Raw genomic sequence first — 16,980 nt, 5'->3', positions numbered from 1 at the left:
ATTTGAAACCCAAATGAATTTAAACCAAACTCGAATTGATACACGAATGACCACACATAGTTTAGTTTAGATTGTAGTTTTCCTTTTTTTGTAAGATCTTCTAGTGTGAATATAAAGTAAAAATATTATATTATTTTTGGTTTTGTAGGATTTTAACAATTTATTAAATGTAAGAAGTTAAATATTTTTTTAGTATAAATCATTATAATAACCAAGATATACTATATTTTATACTTGCAAGTGCTAAGATTTAATAACTTGATACTCGATTTTTCATTATTAGTTATTTTGAAAATTCTAATTATTTATTCGGATAAGATGGTCTATTTAGTCTTCAATTTAATAACATATTCCAAATGCAAATATGAACATTTATAAAAAGTAATAATTACTATTTGGAATACATGTTACCTATCTGATCTAAAGTTTTGTTATATTGAATCAGGTATTTTTCATCGTCTAAATTAGTGATTTTAAAAGAAAATATACTGTTGACCAGAATAAAGAGAAATATCTTTTTTTTTGTAACACAAAAAAAAAAAATTGATTCATGTTTGCCGTGTTGAAAACAATCGACTATCATTTTAAAAATTCCATTACTATCAAAATCGAACTTTCGTTTTAAACAACATTGGGGTACCAGCAATAAGGTGTTACATAAATAACACACGAGTTAATTGTAACAAGGGCTTAAACTTTAACACAAACAGCTGTTTCTGTTTCTGCTACTTCAATTTTGGATTCTGCGTTGTTAGTTTCTGCATTTTGGATTTGATTTCATTGTGAAAAGACATAAGAGACTTCTGCCTGCTAGAGAAAGCAAAGCTGATTTGCTTAATCTCTTCCTCCATCTCTTTCCTTCTCTTCACTTCCACATTAAGATCTTTCAAAGCATTCTCTTTATCAGATGCAATCACTCTCAACCTCTGAGTTGATTGAGAGATTGCTACATCTAATGAATCTCTTTCTTCCTTCAGGAACTGTACTTCCTTTTCCAGTCTCCCATGGCTCTCTCTTGAAGCTTTTAGAAGCTGTTTATCCAAAGACAACTCTTTCTCTAACTCGTTATATCTTTCTGCGAGGATGCTGAGCTCAGACTTCAGCTTCTCCTCCATTGCAGCCGTTTCTTGTCCCTTAAAATTCACATTCAAAACTTGTCTTAGATATAGTAATCTGACCACAAGATCTAATTAACTAAACAAGAATCAGTTCCTGCTTTTCCCTTGAAACGTTGGTATATAGAGATTCAAGTAAAGCTCCAATGAGATGTAAAGTACAAGAAACAGGAAAAATATAAGTTACGATCCAAACCTTTAAGAACTGTATGCAGAGGTACTAAGTCCTAACAAGAGAGACAAAAGTATAAAAGCAAAACGAAAGAAACAATAAGTAAAATTAATCCGTATCTTGAGGATTGTGACAAGGAATCTACCTTGTCGTGGGAGTTAAGAATTTCATTCATTGCTTGTGCGTCTGACACCAGGCTTGAGGCTGTGTTCTTCAGACTCACACGAAGTGTTTCCCATTGATCATAGAAAGGATAATCTACGATGCTACCCGCTTTCTGACCATCCAGTATCATTGAGAATTGTGATTCTAGAGTTGAAAGAAGGCTTGTTGTGATTCCAGTTACACCAAAGAGTAGCTTTGCTGTCGGAAATTCTTTCTCTGCCATTAAGGTCTGACATAATGCAAGACAAAAGACATTTAAACTCAATTGTCCTTTTATTGATGATCATTCACATAAAAAAAAAGGTAAGCTGTTCACCTTCATTGTGACTATAACATTCTTGTAGACCTCCTTGCCATTAGCAACCGACTCAGATAACCGTTTTGGAATTTCTTTCATGTGAAGCATTCCTTCTTTGAGCTCAGATATCTCTCCCATAAGTTTGTTGTTCTGAAACACTTGTTCGTTGAATTTTACCTGAGAATACAAAATTGATGCATGAACAATCAGTTGGTATCACTTACTTAATTTTAACAAAATATTGATTTTACCTGCAGACTGTCCTTTTCATTGGTCAGCAACTCAATCTGACTTTTGAGATCTTCCACCTCTTTCTGATTTTCATGCGAGCATTCCTAAAAGAAAGTTAACAAAAAAAATAATATGGCCAGCTTAGGTACACGCCTCACCAGTCACCACATTATTGTTGAAAAGCACAAATTTGGATAATGTATTCATCTATATGAAGTTTCAAATTTAGTACTTCATGAGCTAGATACCAGCCAGTATTGATACATCAGAGTGTTTGAATGCAAGCTGATATCAAAAGGAGAGCGACTCTGTTATGAGAGTTGTTTGACCATATGCATCCAGAAGTATCTATTCATTGCGACTTTGTTACTATAGGAAGATAACATGAGTCAAGTATTTGTATCTACTTACCGTGGTTGCAGCAGTTAATGGAGTGGGTTGCCTTTTAATTGCAGGTGTAAACTGGAGTTGATCAAGGTCTGGGACAAAACCCTTGTTTAGTTTTGTCCAAGTGTCTTCATCGGCCACGTCACCCAGTGAATCAACCATCGGACTAAAATCAGATAGTGCTGAATAATTAGACCGAGCAACCACAAAGGAAGGTTGAGCTGATTCAAAGCAAGGGGTCCCAGGAAAACCGCTGCTATCATTGACATTGCATCGCCCATCTCGAGTCCTTAAACTAACAAAGTCCTGCCAATAGAGATGTTACATTAACAAAAGCTTACATAACCAAACAACATGAGTCCACCACATTAGCATAAAAGCAATAATCTTCTCTAACAAAATCAATAAGATGTTAAAGGCATCATTCAGAAGATCTATCTAAGCCAATGAATGCATATGTACCTCTGATTGGTTCTTCTTAAAGTCTGAATTAGTGACAAGATTGTTTAAGTTCTCAATCTTTAACTGTTGCTCTTTGATGCATTGCTCCTGCTCCTTCTGTTTTCCTCTCTCTTCTTCCAGTTGTGTTTTTAGCCTTTCACATTCTAACTCATACTGGAAATCAAACAAAAGGGTAGATGTTTAGTATACTCTGTCTGCTTAATGTTCTATAGAATACATACACAAGAGAAAAATGAAAAAGCCTACCTTAAGCATCTGATTGCTTAACTTTAATATCTCTTGTTCCAACACCTCAGCATGGGATCCCTACAAGATTTAGTAATGTTAGTGTCGTCCCCATGCCTGGATGTATTTGAAATAAATGTTGACTATACCTGAAGCTTCATCTGTAGTTCTTCTATCTCTAATTTTTGGCGTTTCAACAAAGCAGCATCAGTCAAGATCTGAAGCATTGAAACACTGTCAGATATTCAATAAACAGGACACATAGAAAAAAGTGAGTTAAGTCTCTCCAAAGAATCTTGCGCTCATTGACATGCTGACCTCATTGATTTGAGCACAGTTGGTGATGCGTTTGGCTCTGCTTGCAAATTGGAGAGTTCCTTTTGATTCCTCAATATGATGCTACACACATGAGCATGCAACTATTATTCATTAATTGACTAATCTTTCGTGAACATGATTAACAAAAGCCAGGAAACTGCAAAAACTGACAAAAAATAAAACTTCTTTTACCTCTTCTGGTGCGATAGTGCATATAATGCAAGTCTTCGCATTACCACCAAGCGCAGGCTGAAGAATTCGAGTTAACTTACTGTCTCGGTAAGGAATATGTGCCCTATAATCAAGAATGTAAGAAATGAGTTGAGCTGTATCATTGTTACGTGTAGCTATATATGAAAGGGTAAGAAAGTACCTTAGCTTTGAACTTTCACTTAGCTTATTGATAACATTACCAAGAATCATTAAGCTCTTATTGATGTACTTCCCTTCTGTCAAGCGCACTCCACCAGCACCGGTTTTAGCAATACGCTCAGATCCAGCCAAGTCAACCAAATTCTAGATTCCATTAAAAGAACAGCAGTAAGAATAAACAGGTTCATCAAGAAACTTTTAAAAGATATTAGCCTAAGTGAAAATTATCACTCACCAAGACTGAAACACGGATAGCATCCGTAGAAGAGTTTTCTTTTCCCCTGCTCTCAATCACCTATCCCACCAGACAGATCGGATCAGAATAATCACTTACAAAACAGTATAAGTTTCCGTTCATAGCTTTGAAAACCCTTACCATTCTAAAGATGGTATGTGACCTGCTACTGTGAACGTTCATGTTTGTCTCGCCAAAGTGCCTATTAACTGTTGATTAAAGAAGACCATGTCAATACACATTATGCATAATCAAAACACTTCTAAGCTTAGCTTTGGCTTAAAAACCTTCTCCAGAATCTAAAAGCTTTAGAATCTGTTCAGCGTCACTAACAATCTCTTCCTTAAGACCAGCAACAAACACTCCACGCTGCACATCAAAGATAAGCAAACCGGTTTAGTAACTCTTAAGTAAAACTAAAGAAAAATGTAACATCATCAAACCAACCTCCAAATGTTCATGAATTTGCAGTCTCTGGTTCTCAACAGCTAAAAGATCATTAATTTCCTCATTATAAATCTCCATGTAAGAAACCCGGATGAGAAACTCACGGTCCGATATCTAAAGAATCATCAACACACAAACAATTTAAAAAGCTCTACTCTTTATTTACAAAACCTCACGGGATCATTGAATAGATCTATCGCCTACCATTTGTATTCTTTCAAACACATCTCTGACAGATCTTCGAATAATCCCTGGATCAGTCTCAAAACCCGTCATTGTAAATGTCTTCCCACTACTTGTTTGCCCATAAGCAAACGCAGTACCTAAACACATCAAGTGAACTCAAAATTAACCGCGCGAAATCGAGATTTGATACTAGGGTTTGGATCAGATCCGATTACCGTTAAAACCCTCGACGGCGGCATGAATGATATCCTTAGTAAGAAGTTCGTAGACGCATGCGTTCGTAGACCTTTCGTCGAACACATGGTCTGCAAAAATAACAAACACCACAGAGATTATAAAGATGAGATTTTGAAGCTACCCAGATGTTTAGAAACCTAAACCCAGAAAGGGATTGAGAAAGATTTGGTTACCGAAAGCGTAAGAAGCGGTGGAGATTGGGGTGTCGAGTGACTTGTGAAGAGAGATACGATTGTCTTCGACTTTCCAGAGAGAAGATCCGTTCTCCGATGATGATGATTCCGGCGTCGGCGGCCTCACTCTGACTGCTACACAGATCTTCTCCATCTTTGTTACCTAATACGAAAGTCCCGTTTGAATTTTGAATCCCCAGAGCAAGATCCTTTAAGCATTTGAATGCAATGCAAAATTACGATACTATCCTCACTCTTTTTGGTAACAGTATCTTCTTTTTGGGTATTTTTTTTAATATTCAATCAATTTAGACACACCCAGTAAAATTCATATAGCCATGCTATTAAATCAAAAACCAAATAAAAAAAAACAGAACCTAATCATTTTATTAGTAACTGGATTTAGAACCAAAACTAAGTCTGGGTCTGATTTTGTAAACTAACAAAATCAAATAAAAAAATAGGATATTTATTATATTTTTCAAAAAACAAGAATATTAAAATTTAATAGATGCAATAATATAATATAAATTATACACTTTAAATTTTACTTTTATATATTTTAAAATTACTAATAAAATGAAAATTAAGCTAATCGAACGGTGATGTGCACATTTCTCCATCCAGTGTATGAAAACAATTAAACGATGGTTTCTATTAAATATGCAACTCGTAAAATTATGTTTATGAAGATGACCACTTTTCCATGTAAACATGTTGGTGATGATGAGAAAGTTAGCAGATAATTTGATTCGGATATACAATTAGATACATTGATTCAATGCCTAATATTATTTCTCATATAAAATTTAATTGTAATATATAGTTATTTGATTCAGTCAATATTTTTTAAAACGAAACTAGACTTTCATTCAGAATTGTATGTTTTTAATTTTTAGTATAATAAAAATATTTTTTAAAACTATATATTAATTATATAATATTTTATATTAATATTAAAATTAAAAAAATTAAAATTATTTAAAATAATTTAAATAAATGAATTTTAAAATATATTTTTTTTGTAGAAAATTCATGTTTTGGCCTAATTTAGAAAATAAGTTTTTTAAAAAGATTATCAATAATGAGCTTTGACCAGTTTTTAATATTATAAATAATTAGATAGAAAGACGAGTTAAAATTGAACCAATTTGATTGGTCAGTTTAATTTTCAGAAACACTAAAATATTTTTTTATCATGTTAATTTTAATAAACCAAAGACAATTTTTATATTAATTAAATGTTTGGGTTTCCAACATTTTCATGAATTTATATGCATAATATCTTAGGTCGTTTTCAAATAATAATATGTTTTAATTTATAGAAGTAAAAACTGTAAAAGCAAATAATAATAATAAAAAAAAAAAAATAATAATAATAATAATAATAATAATAATAATAATAATATAATAATAATAATAATAATAATAATAATAATAATAATAAACTATTTCCTAAAAACTAATCCAATCAAGTTTTAGTATTTCACAGCCCGTTGATAAAAAAAAAGTATTTCACAGCCCATGAGCCCAGCTAGATTTTTGTTGTAGTCAAGCTATTTTCTACGGCCTTTTCATTTTTCTAGAAATATGTAACTCTTTCGTTTTCCTTTTTAAAACTCAATTAATTATATTTTTCTTACTCATGTATTTTTTTTTCTTTTTGAACAACCTTCTTACTCGTGTATATGAAAGCCTCTACACATACTATTTTATTATGCTGTGTTAAAAAAGTTAATATATTATAGAAACTTAAGTACAAATATATACACTCACCGACTCACGTAATATGAAGTAGTTACAAAATATACCTAATGACATGTTTTTTTATGATACCATCCATGCATATGTATATTGATGATATTTGAATATATTGATATATGGTATAATTCACTTTTTGTAGATATATTATATACTATATCAATATTTTTAGAATTTATTTAACATAAAATAATATTATAATTTAAAATTTATGTTCTCATTTAACTATAGATTTTAATTTTATATTTAACTGGAGATAATAACCATTTACTAGTCATGTTTTATTATTTAAACTCTAATTAGAATACAACTCTGCTATGTTGCATCGAAGGCTGTAACTGGATCAACAAAATTTGGAATTGGAACATGTGGAATGGGTCATTCCGTTTGATTCCAAAATAAAACTACCAGTTACATGGAATAAAAAAAAGATCACATTCCAATAATCCCAGCGGGATAAATGGAAACAAATGGAATGCAGTACAAAATCATTCAGAAGAAAAAAGTTACGTGAATGCAGTGGAATGGAACAAAATTAGATATCTTCAATTATGTTTAGATAGTACTTATTTAATTGCAGTCAAATATATATTAGATTCGTTAAGATTTTAAATTTGAAAATTCTAGCAGAGTCTATGATTTGTTACAACCTTAAACTTTATAGTAGCATCATTTTTTTTTCAAAAAAAAAATAGTAGCAGCATATTTTCTTATTTAAACACTCCGTGGTGATCAAATTACAAATGGGTATTTTGCTTCCTTTTTATCATTGTTTATTAGTTTTAATGAAATTTATTTTTACTGACAGATACATTTAAGTAGTATAATGAGAATAGTCTTAATAATTTAATTAAAATTTAATGTTATTCTGTTCCATTCCTTTTAAAATGCTACCATTTGTGTAACAAAAATGTTTTCCTGCGATTATTCATTCCATTTGATGTTATTCCATAACTGCTGCCATTCCAATGTTGACATTCCATTTTTTCTAATTCCTTTCATTCAGAGCATTCATAAAGGCTCTGACTGGTGACCATTGAATTAGGAATAGGAATAAGTAGGAAATGAATGAATATGAATAAAATTAATGGAATTAAAAAGAATATTTATTACTTTTGTTCCATATCAATTTTGATAAGGAATGATTTTGTTCTATGGTTCCTTAAAATTTAAGGAATCAGATGTAACAAAAATTCCCTATAAATGGTGTAATTTTAAGGAATGGGTGAGAATTGATCATTTCCCTTGGTTCCCTATGTCACCCGTTAGAGCCAAAATCTATTTCCAGTTACAGCCGAAAATACAATCCAACCAACCATTCAAATAAATGTACCGCATAAAATGTTAACTGGGACATTATGGATATTCTAACTTCTATATATACCTCCCATATCCCACGAGATATTACATTTTTATCTCACCATCTTATGTGAAACAAAGATATTTTAGGTGACTCAGTACTGTTTTAAAAGATACATTTTCAGATTACGAATCAACAAGCAATGAACCGTTAAAACCCAACCATCCATGCAAATATCTTAAGAGAAAGAAAGAGAATCTGTATCTTCTTCTTTCAGTCAGAGAAATTCATCTTTATATATGACCGACATCTTAAGTATCTACAGTATATACTTGTGTAGGGTTGATAAAAGATATAAAGATGTATGTAGAACTAATGCGAAGATATGTCGGCCGTATAAAAGCGACAAAAATTTATTTCAGTTCAGTTTGTGAAGAGCTTTTGATGATATATCCACCGAGAAGATCCCATCACATGACACATTTCTCTCTTTTTCCTTCTTAATCCACAATGACACACTACCTTATTTTTGTTCTTTAATATTGGTAGTTGCAGTACAATGTTTGTGTATCTATTGATTCATATATCCCAGATTTTTTATGACTTTTCCTTAGATACTGAAAATAAGGAGTAAAAGCTACCATGCATGTATCTCCTTTATATGATTATATATATACTTAATTAGGCACACAAATAAAAACCCTACGTTTTCCTGTGTGTACTTTGGTCCAAGATTTTTATTCAAACCCCGACATATAGTGTACACTACCAAAAAGTATTTGTGATTTCTGGAGGAACACTTTTTCTAAATGAAACCAATAATCATGACCAAACCCAAATAATATGTTTCTAAATACATGTAAATAACACTTCATTGAGCTATCCAGTTTGAAGTTTCGACCTCAAACTCCGGGTGTGAACTTAGGGAAATTCCTTATAAAATATAGATATATGCATATAGTTGAAGAAATAAGTGAGCATGTGTTGTTATCTTCTAAATTTTGATATTTGCGCAAATAGCATTCCACAGCAGAGCGTCGCTGCCTCTGCCTCTCTGGTTTGTCGCTGCCTCCTCTTGTCTCCACCTCTCCTTCAGTCGATTGATCAGCCAGAACTTCCCCATCTTGACCTTCGGATCTAAGATGAAAAGACGAGTTTGAGGCTCTCGTCGGGGACTTCTTCTTGTTATGATTTCTTAGCTCAAAATCTTGACGGCTCTACTAGCCGTTTGTGTTGTTGGAGCTTCGGTTCCTCTGTTCTTCATATTTCCGGAAGGAAGCCGTCCGTTGATGTTCCAGCCTCGTCCTTGTTCTGAAGCTAGAATCTTTTCAGTTGATGCTCGTGTGAAGGGACCGGAGTAGAGAGCCATGAACCTCCGCTTGTTTCCGCCTGCGTCGCTCCGCACCTATCTGCTAGCTTCTCTTCTTTGGATTAGGGTCTCCTGAAACCACCGGGTTTGGCTTCTGGAGATGTTTCAGCGTCTGGAGTGGACCTCATCGGTGCTAGCCGGACCAGGACCTAGTCAACCCTGCTTCGCCGTCGCACCCCTTCGAAGTCGCCTTCGGGATGAGCCTCGGTTCCTAGGCTCATTCTCCGGCTGGTTGCTCTAATGTTCGTGGCTCTTTGTGCAGGTTCCGGCATCAAGATTCAGCCTTGAACTACTGGATTGACATTTGAGTTTTGGTTTCATGTTTTAGCTAAGCTTTAATCACTTCTTAGGAGATGATTAAACCTTTGTTTCTCTGTGAAAGTCTTTTTTATCTTTTTTTGGGGCTTTCTAAGAGTCTTGCTTTAATTAGCTAATCCTAGATGCATAAGGTTTGATCTTCAAGCTCTGAATGTATCTCATGTATCATTATCTTGGTAATGAAATTCACATTCTTGTCAAAAAAAAAAAAAAAAAAAAAAAAAAAAAAAAGCATTCCACAGTATTTCTTGTTAATTAAGACGCTTGAGTGTAAATGCTCAAGGCGAAAACGGAATGAGATAGCTGCCAATATACTATCATGGTCCAGAGAGAAAGAAAATCATGATAAAAACAAGTATATATGCAACGTGACTTGATGTGTCAATTTGACCAAAGAGGAGGATGCTTGCTTGGCGAGTGGTGTGAGAGGACGTCGGTCAATGCACATTATCATTAACAATTTCCTTAAGCAAGACTGATGTTTTCATAGTACGATGATATGTACCTATGTAGCCAAATAGCGGTCAATAATGATTAGTGCTATAGAGCCGGTGATGTAAAAAAAAAAGATTTCTAAAGCATGGTCAAGAACCCGACCTGGAAATTATAGCGAGGCAAGCAGCCTTTGAAGTCATGATTCATTAAGCCCATTTCTATATATGGAGGGCACGTCAAAATTTCTAACTCATCTAATTATTCATCTTAATTAATCGCAATATTGAACAAGAATATATGAAGATCAAACTATTGCCTACTTATGATCAAAATATACAAATAGAACAAAGCCATTATAGATGGCGTACAAACGATTCTGGCGGCTAAATAGTGGTGAAATTGAACATGTTTGTTGCTATTTCGAACTTGACAGTGTAATTCAGTTTGAAGTTGTAAACTGTTCTTATTTTGTGTTAAACCGGTTTGTATTTATATTCAGTCTGTTTATATTATACTAACGCAGAGGGAGTCAAATTTCACAAGTATATATATGTTCATACTTTATAGAATGATATAATAAGTTTCACATATAGATTACACATAAACATTCACATATACATATGCATATCTTTTGGCCGAAACGTAAAACTTAATATAATCATTTAACCTCTTTACAAATGCTCAATCTCAGTTTTGTTTTTGTTTCTAACTTAAATCAGAAGCTTTGCAATGTAATTTAACCTCGTTGAGATTGGCGATTGCATGGCCACTAAAAACCGGTACAACTCTAGAAGCCTGATCTCAAGGCAAACCGATTCAGTTTTCAATCGGTTATTCTCCTGTGATATGGCATTACCACAACTCAACACATCAGCCAGCTGGTTGACAAGCTCCTGGTTCTTAAGCTTCAGCTGGTCTACCTCTTCGGTTAAGTCCTCAAAACGTCTCTTCTTTCTCAACCTTGATCTCTTTGCTGATTCCCGGTTTGATATCGTGCGCTTTCTCTTCCTCTCATCGACCGGTGCTACCAACTCGTTTGAGCCGCTCGGATTGTCCGACGTATCTGATTGAAGAAATGCCAAAATTTCTGTGATTTCATCTCCGGTTATGGTAGCATCATCAAAACAGATATGAACCGACTCTAAACTGGTTGAAAACATTGCTTTTAGTAGAAAATATATATCTGGTATAGTACTAAACCGGTTATTGGTATGATTGGTTATGTGAGATGAGAAGAATGAAAGCAAGAGAGGGAGGGGAAATGTCACATGAACCATGTGTGGCTATTTATACAGAAAAATTAGTAAGTGCACATGGACCCATTTAGGGTTAGTTTGTCCACTTAAGAAGTGCCAAGTATTTAAAAGTTAAAATGTTATAATTTGAGTGAATCTAGAGATTAATTGAAATGTTTGTCCACTAGCAATCTGGATATAAGGTATTACTATTTTATTTTTGTTTTAAATTCTTTTATACCTTTTGTTTAGATATTGCTTTTTTATAACTTTTATCCTTTTTGTTACAAAACTCTCATCTTCTAATCTCTTAGCTGCTTAGCACTACTTTTAAGTGTAGAGATAGGGTATTAGTTTCACATTGTCATTGCTGATGATAACTAATACCCTATCTCTACACTTAAGGATGGATGTTAAGGATGTCACAGTGTTTTGGATCAATGTCTATACAAACAACATATTAAACTATATAAAAGATAGAATATTAGATATCTCCTGGTCCGTAAATAATAGGTTCCTAATATCCAAAAGTGTGTAAGCTATAATTAAATAATTGTTAAGCTATAACATGTATGTTTTCTTCTCTTCGTCATAGTAGAATTTCTTTTCTAAGTTAAGGTTATACACCTAAAGAAACGAAGATATGGAGTTTGTATTCGGCTTTTAAATTAGACATACGGAGAGAAAATGGTGTGTGGGTCTTGAGTCTTGACGAAGACGATGGCTTAGCTTAATGACGAAGAATCTAAGAAAAAGCATTACGTCTAAGTTTTTATGTGTTTTGGATTTTCTTATCTTTTTTGACAAGATAAAGTAAAGAATACAAGTGAAACTACAGCTGCATTATCTTTATAGTAAGTATCAGTTTAGCTTAGTTTTTAAAAAACTATCAGTTTAACTTTGAATAAATAAATTAGTTATTACTTCTTTTGTAACACAAATAAATTAGTTATTACTAATCTTAAAAATGTACGTTAATATGTATAACTTTATGAGTTTACGGTCCATTTATATTCCTATTATAATTTTATAAAAACATTATTACAGTAAATCTGATAAATTGAGAAAGAGTAGAAAGTTGCACACTGATGTCTGATTCAATAGATTTTACAAAGTAATTATTATATAGTTACATAAGTAAAATTTCAAACCAAATATAAGTTGCTTAGTTTAATAGTAATTTTTCTTTTAGGTAGTTATCTTAAATGTATTCTAAAAGAAAGCAGCTTAAATGTAAATGTAAGTGGTTAAATATTAAATATTTCATCTACTATAAAAAGATTATATGTGTATAGCCAGAAATTTTGAATGGAAACTCTCTTTTGACAATTTTTTATGAATAGAAACTCTGACTAATCTTTAGAGTCCACAAAAAAACTAGCTATTAATATCAAGAATATTTATGATATTTATTTGTTTTCTAAAAAAGTTATCCATGATATAAAATAGTATTGAATTTGATATTAAAATTCAGATGCTAACCATCGAATTAACATGAATTGGTTGATATGATAGTTTCATCTTTTGTAAGTTGTAATGGTTGTAGCTAGTCAGTCAACATGCCGACACACTGTATTTATGATAGAAGTTTTGGATTTTTGCATACATATTAAAAAAAAATTCTGAAAGAATTATTGAAATATAAATTTTAAACTAATTTATTTAATTATACAAAAAATAGTAAAAACATAATTGATTACATTTTGATAAAGTTAAAATTACTTAAATATATAAAAATATTATCTATCGTCAAACAACAACAATCACCTAAAATATCATCTGTATTGGAACGGAATGATAGTATTTTGAAAAGTATTTTCTTGAAGCTATCCATATATACATATAGTAACTTTTGAAGGTGTGGAAACATTTTTTGTAAAGACTTTTTATTATAGTAGAAATAACAGATCAAGGTAGTATTATTTACATGGGGACATAATTCTCAAGTATATGAAAGAAATGCCGTCTCACCATTGGGGTAATAACCAATCTTGCCTATTTTCTTGGAATTTTTTTTCATTATTTCACAAGTTTAATATATGAGAGAATTTATTATTTGCAAGCTTGTTCACATCAGCAACCAGGATGAGAAATATCATGATATTAATGAAAACTGGTAAACTGGATATTAAAAAACATTATCCAGAATGTTTATATTAAAACAGGGAGGATAATCTGGATAGAAAAAGATTTATTTATTTATTTATTTTATAGAAAACGATTTATTTTCTTGGAATAGCGCCAACCTTAACTTTCGATAGTTTGTATTAGTTCAAAAAAAAAATCTTAATAGTTTGTATAGTTATAAATTTGAAAAACTATGAAATTTTTAGATAATTTATTTAAATTTTAAACGAATGATTAGGATAGTCATTTGATATCCATTCCATACATATTTTCTTTTTTACATATTTGGCTCCAGTATTTTATCTTTTTTTATTTAACATAAATGGTTCCAAATATATGAGAATGAGAGAAAAGAAAATTCAAAAAATAAAATGGACTATGATGATTTGTTATAACCAAAAAAATAATATATAATATTTATAAATTATTATTGATCTATTAATAATTTAATAATCATTCAAAAATGGTATTGGATTAAGTTTTCTAGCCAATTATTTATTTAATAAATCAATAGTTTGCAAAAATAATAATATTAGAGGTTTAACTGTATCCTTATTTATTTGTAGTTTAAACTTTAAAGGATGTTAAAGGACATACTATTCTTATATTTGACTTTTTGTAATCACGTTCCAAGAAAATCCAAACTCAACTGTTTGTGACTTTTGTGGCTTTTGTTAGTGGACTCAAACATGCACCCACATTTCACAACTTCTATTAACCGAATTTATATTTTAACACACATTCTTTTGTTATAAAAATAGAAACATTTGTTTAACCTCAAAAAGAGTTTTGTCATCTAGTTAAGAAATGTACATCACCAATCTTATATATTAACACAATTCTATTTCTTATTAAAAGAAATTGTTTAACCTCAAACAGAGTTTTGTCCTCTAATCAAGAAATGTCTAGCACCAATCTTATATTTTAACACAATTCCTTTTGTTATAAAAGTAGAAACATTAGTTCAGTCTCAATACAGAATTTTGTCATCTAATTAGGAAATGTCTACCACGACGAGTTGGATCCATGTGCTTCTTCCCCCTTTGCCGACTCCAATCTTTTTATTTTATTTGTTTTTTGGAGTCCAAAAGAAAAGCAAAAGATGTTTCTTTTCACAAATTTAGTTGTCCTAACTATACATGCACATAAATTCCAAACCGATTTGGTTGAACCGAACCGAATTGTAGCCAATTCGGTTTGCATCCGGTTCGTGGTAGAAAACCAGTCAACAACATGTTTTTAGTCAGCACTCAGTTCGGATTTGAAAACTGATCAGTTAAGCATTAGACCAAGTAACCAAAATTTATCAAACTGAACCAAACTCTTACAACAAACCGAAATTAACCAAAAGATACGAATAACCAAAATTTGGCACGTTTGTTTTTTGGACCCGACCGAACAAAGCAGGACTAAATAACTAATCGGTTCAACTCGGTGGAATTATCCGAAAGCTGAACAAGATAAGGAAAGCGTGAGAACATAATTCGACCACAGTAATATCAGCCTAGATAGATAAAGCAACAAGTAGCTTTCTTTAGGTCTTTAGCTCTTAATATCTAAAAATTTCATGTCTACATATTGTGTATCTCAGACATCTTGACGTTGTGTACAGTTTAATACCATACCTCCTTGACCTCCAAGTGAACTATATCACTTCCAAAATTTCCAAGTTCATTTTTGGGTCAGCAAATCATTCTACACCAAACGTTCATAAATATGGAGACTGCATGTTGCATGCCATCAATGTTATATATGTGCTATTATTCTATACTGGAGGCAACAGGCAAGCTCGAGAACAAGTTTCATACAAATAATGACCCATAATATATCCCTCCATAAATTTTTTTCGAGAGAAATATAAAAGACCAGACAGTAAAAATAGTTGTAACCATAGAGAAGACTAATCTAATTAAGCAGCGAAACAGAGCATCAGGAGTCAGGACCGTATCTTCAAACTTTGCTAGAGGATTCATTTAGATTCTATAGAAGGATAAAACATAGAAAATAAACAGTAAAAACTGAAGCAGATTCGCCTTGTAAACTATGAGTTCTGATATAGCCATAGCTCCCAAGACTGAAGCAGACAGACATTATATGGTAAGGCTGTTTGGTACTGATATCCAGGGAAAACACAACGGATCACAAGTGTTTGACGCGAATGTTCAAGAGAAAGATACGTTATCTCATAGTTGAGTCTGTCATGTTAGTAAAACAAACAGAGTTAACAGATCAAATTGACAAGTATTCTTAGCTTGGCAATGACGATTGACGATACAAATCTGTAATGATACTAATGAACTCTGTTAAGAACAACTGGTTCATTCACAGGAACGTTTCTAGATGGTCCAGTAGTATCTTTGACTTGACAAGAACCAAAGTCTGGGTTTGCTTCTTGAATAATTATCCGACAGCCCAAGAGCTTTCCGCATTAAACGTACGCAGAAGTGGAACCAATCGATAGAAACGAACGAGACAATGAACTTCTGGGGTAAGAGCTTCGGCACATCACGAAACGCCGCCACAAACAAATATAAAAACGAAATTACGACTCAAAATACTTTGATACAGATAAGAAACCTCTGTTTCAGTCTCTTCACCTGCCTACTGCATTTGGTATCAAGACTATTAGTTCATTGAGGGGAGAAAACGACGGCGTGTTTGGTATTAGCTCATTGAGGGGAGGAAACGATACCGTATTAAGCATGTGATGTTGTTTAGTGCGTCCCACATCGGTGCTGCACAGATACTTTGTGCTGTTTATATAGGGAAGAGAAGAAGGTAGAGATCACGACCTTACTTGAACAGGATCTGTTCTATAGGCTCGTACCTCTGTATCCTTGATTTCTAAGGAGACAGGTCCCTAAACCTGGTTGATGAATCATGGCCGTGCGATCTGAGTGTGATTAACGGTTAAGATTCTCCTCGGAGTCTCTGCAGCTGTAGAGGATCGCTATCTGGTTAAGTCTTGACTTCTCCGGAGTGGTCGCACGGTTGTCTGACAGGCCTTTTTTTTTTGCTCTGGTTGATGCTGCATTCTATCTAACTTTGTAACTTCTGCCAAGACAATAAAATTAGCAGTTTTGCTCTTTTTCTGTCATCACTGATAAGTACAGTGAATTCTTGCAGGTCCTACAAGTACCGTGAAGACCACAAGCCGCAGGAGCAGCCTTGAAATGGGCATAATTAGTTATTATACCAAACATTAAGATAACTGGTTCAGCTGAAACATTATTCTAATGTAATGATGCTCAAACCACTTCCACGACTGGTGTTGTATTATTTGATTCACATCTGCTTTACTTCCCTGGATCCATGTTTACTAGAATCAGTAAGTGTTGTAAAGATATAAGGATTTGAGCTCCGTGTCTTCTGAAGCTCAAACTAATTCAGACAAAGAGTGATTTTTTTTTTT

General features: G+C 32.7%; 2 protein-coding genes and 1 non-coding gene across 4 annotated transcripts; 1 reads left to right on the top strand and 2 right to left on the bottom strand.

Annotated features, from left to right (window-relative positions):
- Positions 1-577: 577 nt before the first annotated feature.
- Positions 578-5,240, bottom strand: LOC108823939 (kinesin-like protein KIN-7N). 2 transcript variants are annotated; one of them, XM_056995378.1, is made up of 18 exons: positions 5,024-5,240; positions 4,829-4,918; positions 4,632-4,750; positions 4,428-4,541; positions 4,268-4,349; positions 4,122-4,189; positions 3,981-4,040; positions 3,747-3,889; positions 3,566-3,668; positions 3,374-3,454; positions 3,205-3,273; positions 3,077-3,136; positions 2,915-2,983; positions 2,393-2,452; positions 2,002-2,085; positions 1,769-1,927; positions 1,433-1,681; positions 578-1,133 (listed from the first exon to the last, which is right to left on the bottom strand). In XM_056995378.1, exons 1-18 carry the CDS (start codon positions 5,175-5,177, stop codon positions 726-728), a joined length of 2,172 nt encoding a protein of 723 aa, XP_056851358.1. In that variant the 5' UTR covers positions 5,178-5,240; the 3' UTR covers positions 578-725. The 2 variants fall into 2 exon arrangements, with proteins under 2 accessions (XP_056851358.1, XP_018452757.2); XM_018597255.2 differs by having other exon boundaries at positions 2,393-2,674; positions 2,831-2,983; positions 5,024-5,238.
- Positions 5,241-10,789: 5,549 nt separating this feature from the next.
- LOC108825496 (basic leucine zipper 4) lies at positions 10,790-11,448 on the bottom strand. The gene has a single exon (XM_018598793.2). It carries the CDS (start codon positions 11,364-11,366, stop codon positions 10,917-10,919), a length of 450 nt encoding a protein of 149 aa, XP_018454295.1. The 5' UTR covers positions 11,367-11,448; the 3' UTR covers positions 10,790-10,916.
- Positions 11,449-16,355: 4,907 nt separating this feature from the next.
- LOC130500570 (small nucleolar RNA U3) lies at positions 16,356-16,573 on the top strand. Its single transcript, XR_008939190.1, has one exon. It is a non-coding gene; the product is annotated as a small nucleolar RNA U3 (small nucleolar RNA).
- Positions 16,574-16,980: the final 407 nt, after the last annotated feature.

Source organism: Raphanus sativus, chromosome 9 (assembly GCF_000801105.2).
Source record: "Raphanus sativus cultivar WK10039 chromosome 9, ASM80110v3, whole genome shotgun sequence".
NCBI lineage: Eukaryota > Viridiplantae > Streptophyta > Magnoliopsida > Brassicales > Brassicaceae > Raphanus > Raphanus sativus.
The sequence above is the reverse complement of the archived record's forward strand: the minus strand, read 5'-3'. Positions and strand labels throughout refer to the sequence as shown.

Coding starts and splice junctions, on each gene's coding strand:
- LOC108823939 (XM_018597255.2), bottom strand. CDS start 5,177: ATGGAGAAGATCTGTGTAGCAGTCAGAGTGAGGCCGCCGACGCCGGAA. Junction 4,751..4,828: donor CGCCGTCGAGGGTTTTAACG/GTAATCGGATCT, acceptor TGATGTGTTTAG/GTACTGCGTTTGCTTATGGG. Junction 4,190..4,267: donor GCTTTTAGATTCTGGAGAAG/GTTTTTAAGCCA, acceptor TTTAATCAACAG/TTAATAGGCACTTTGGCGAG.
- LOC108825496 (XM_018598793.2), bottom strand. CDS start 11,366: ATGTTTTCAACCAGTTTAGAGTCGGTTCATATCTGTTTTGATGATGCT.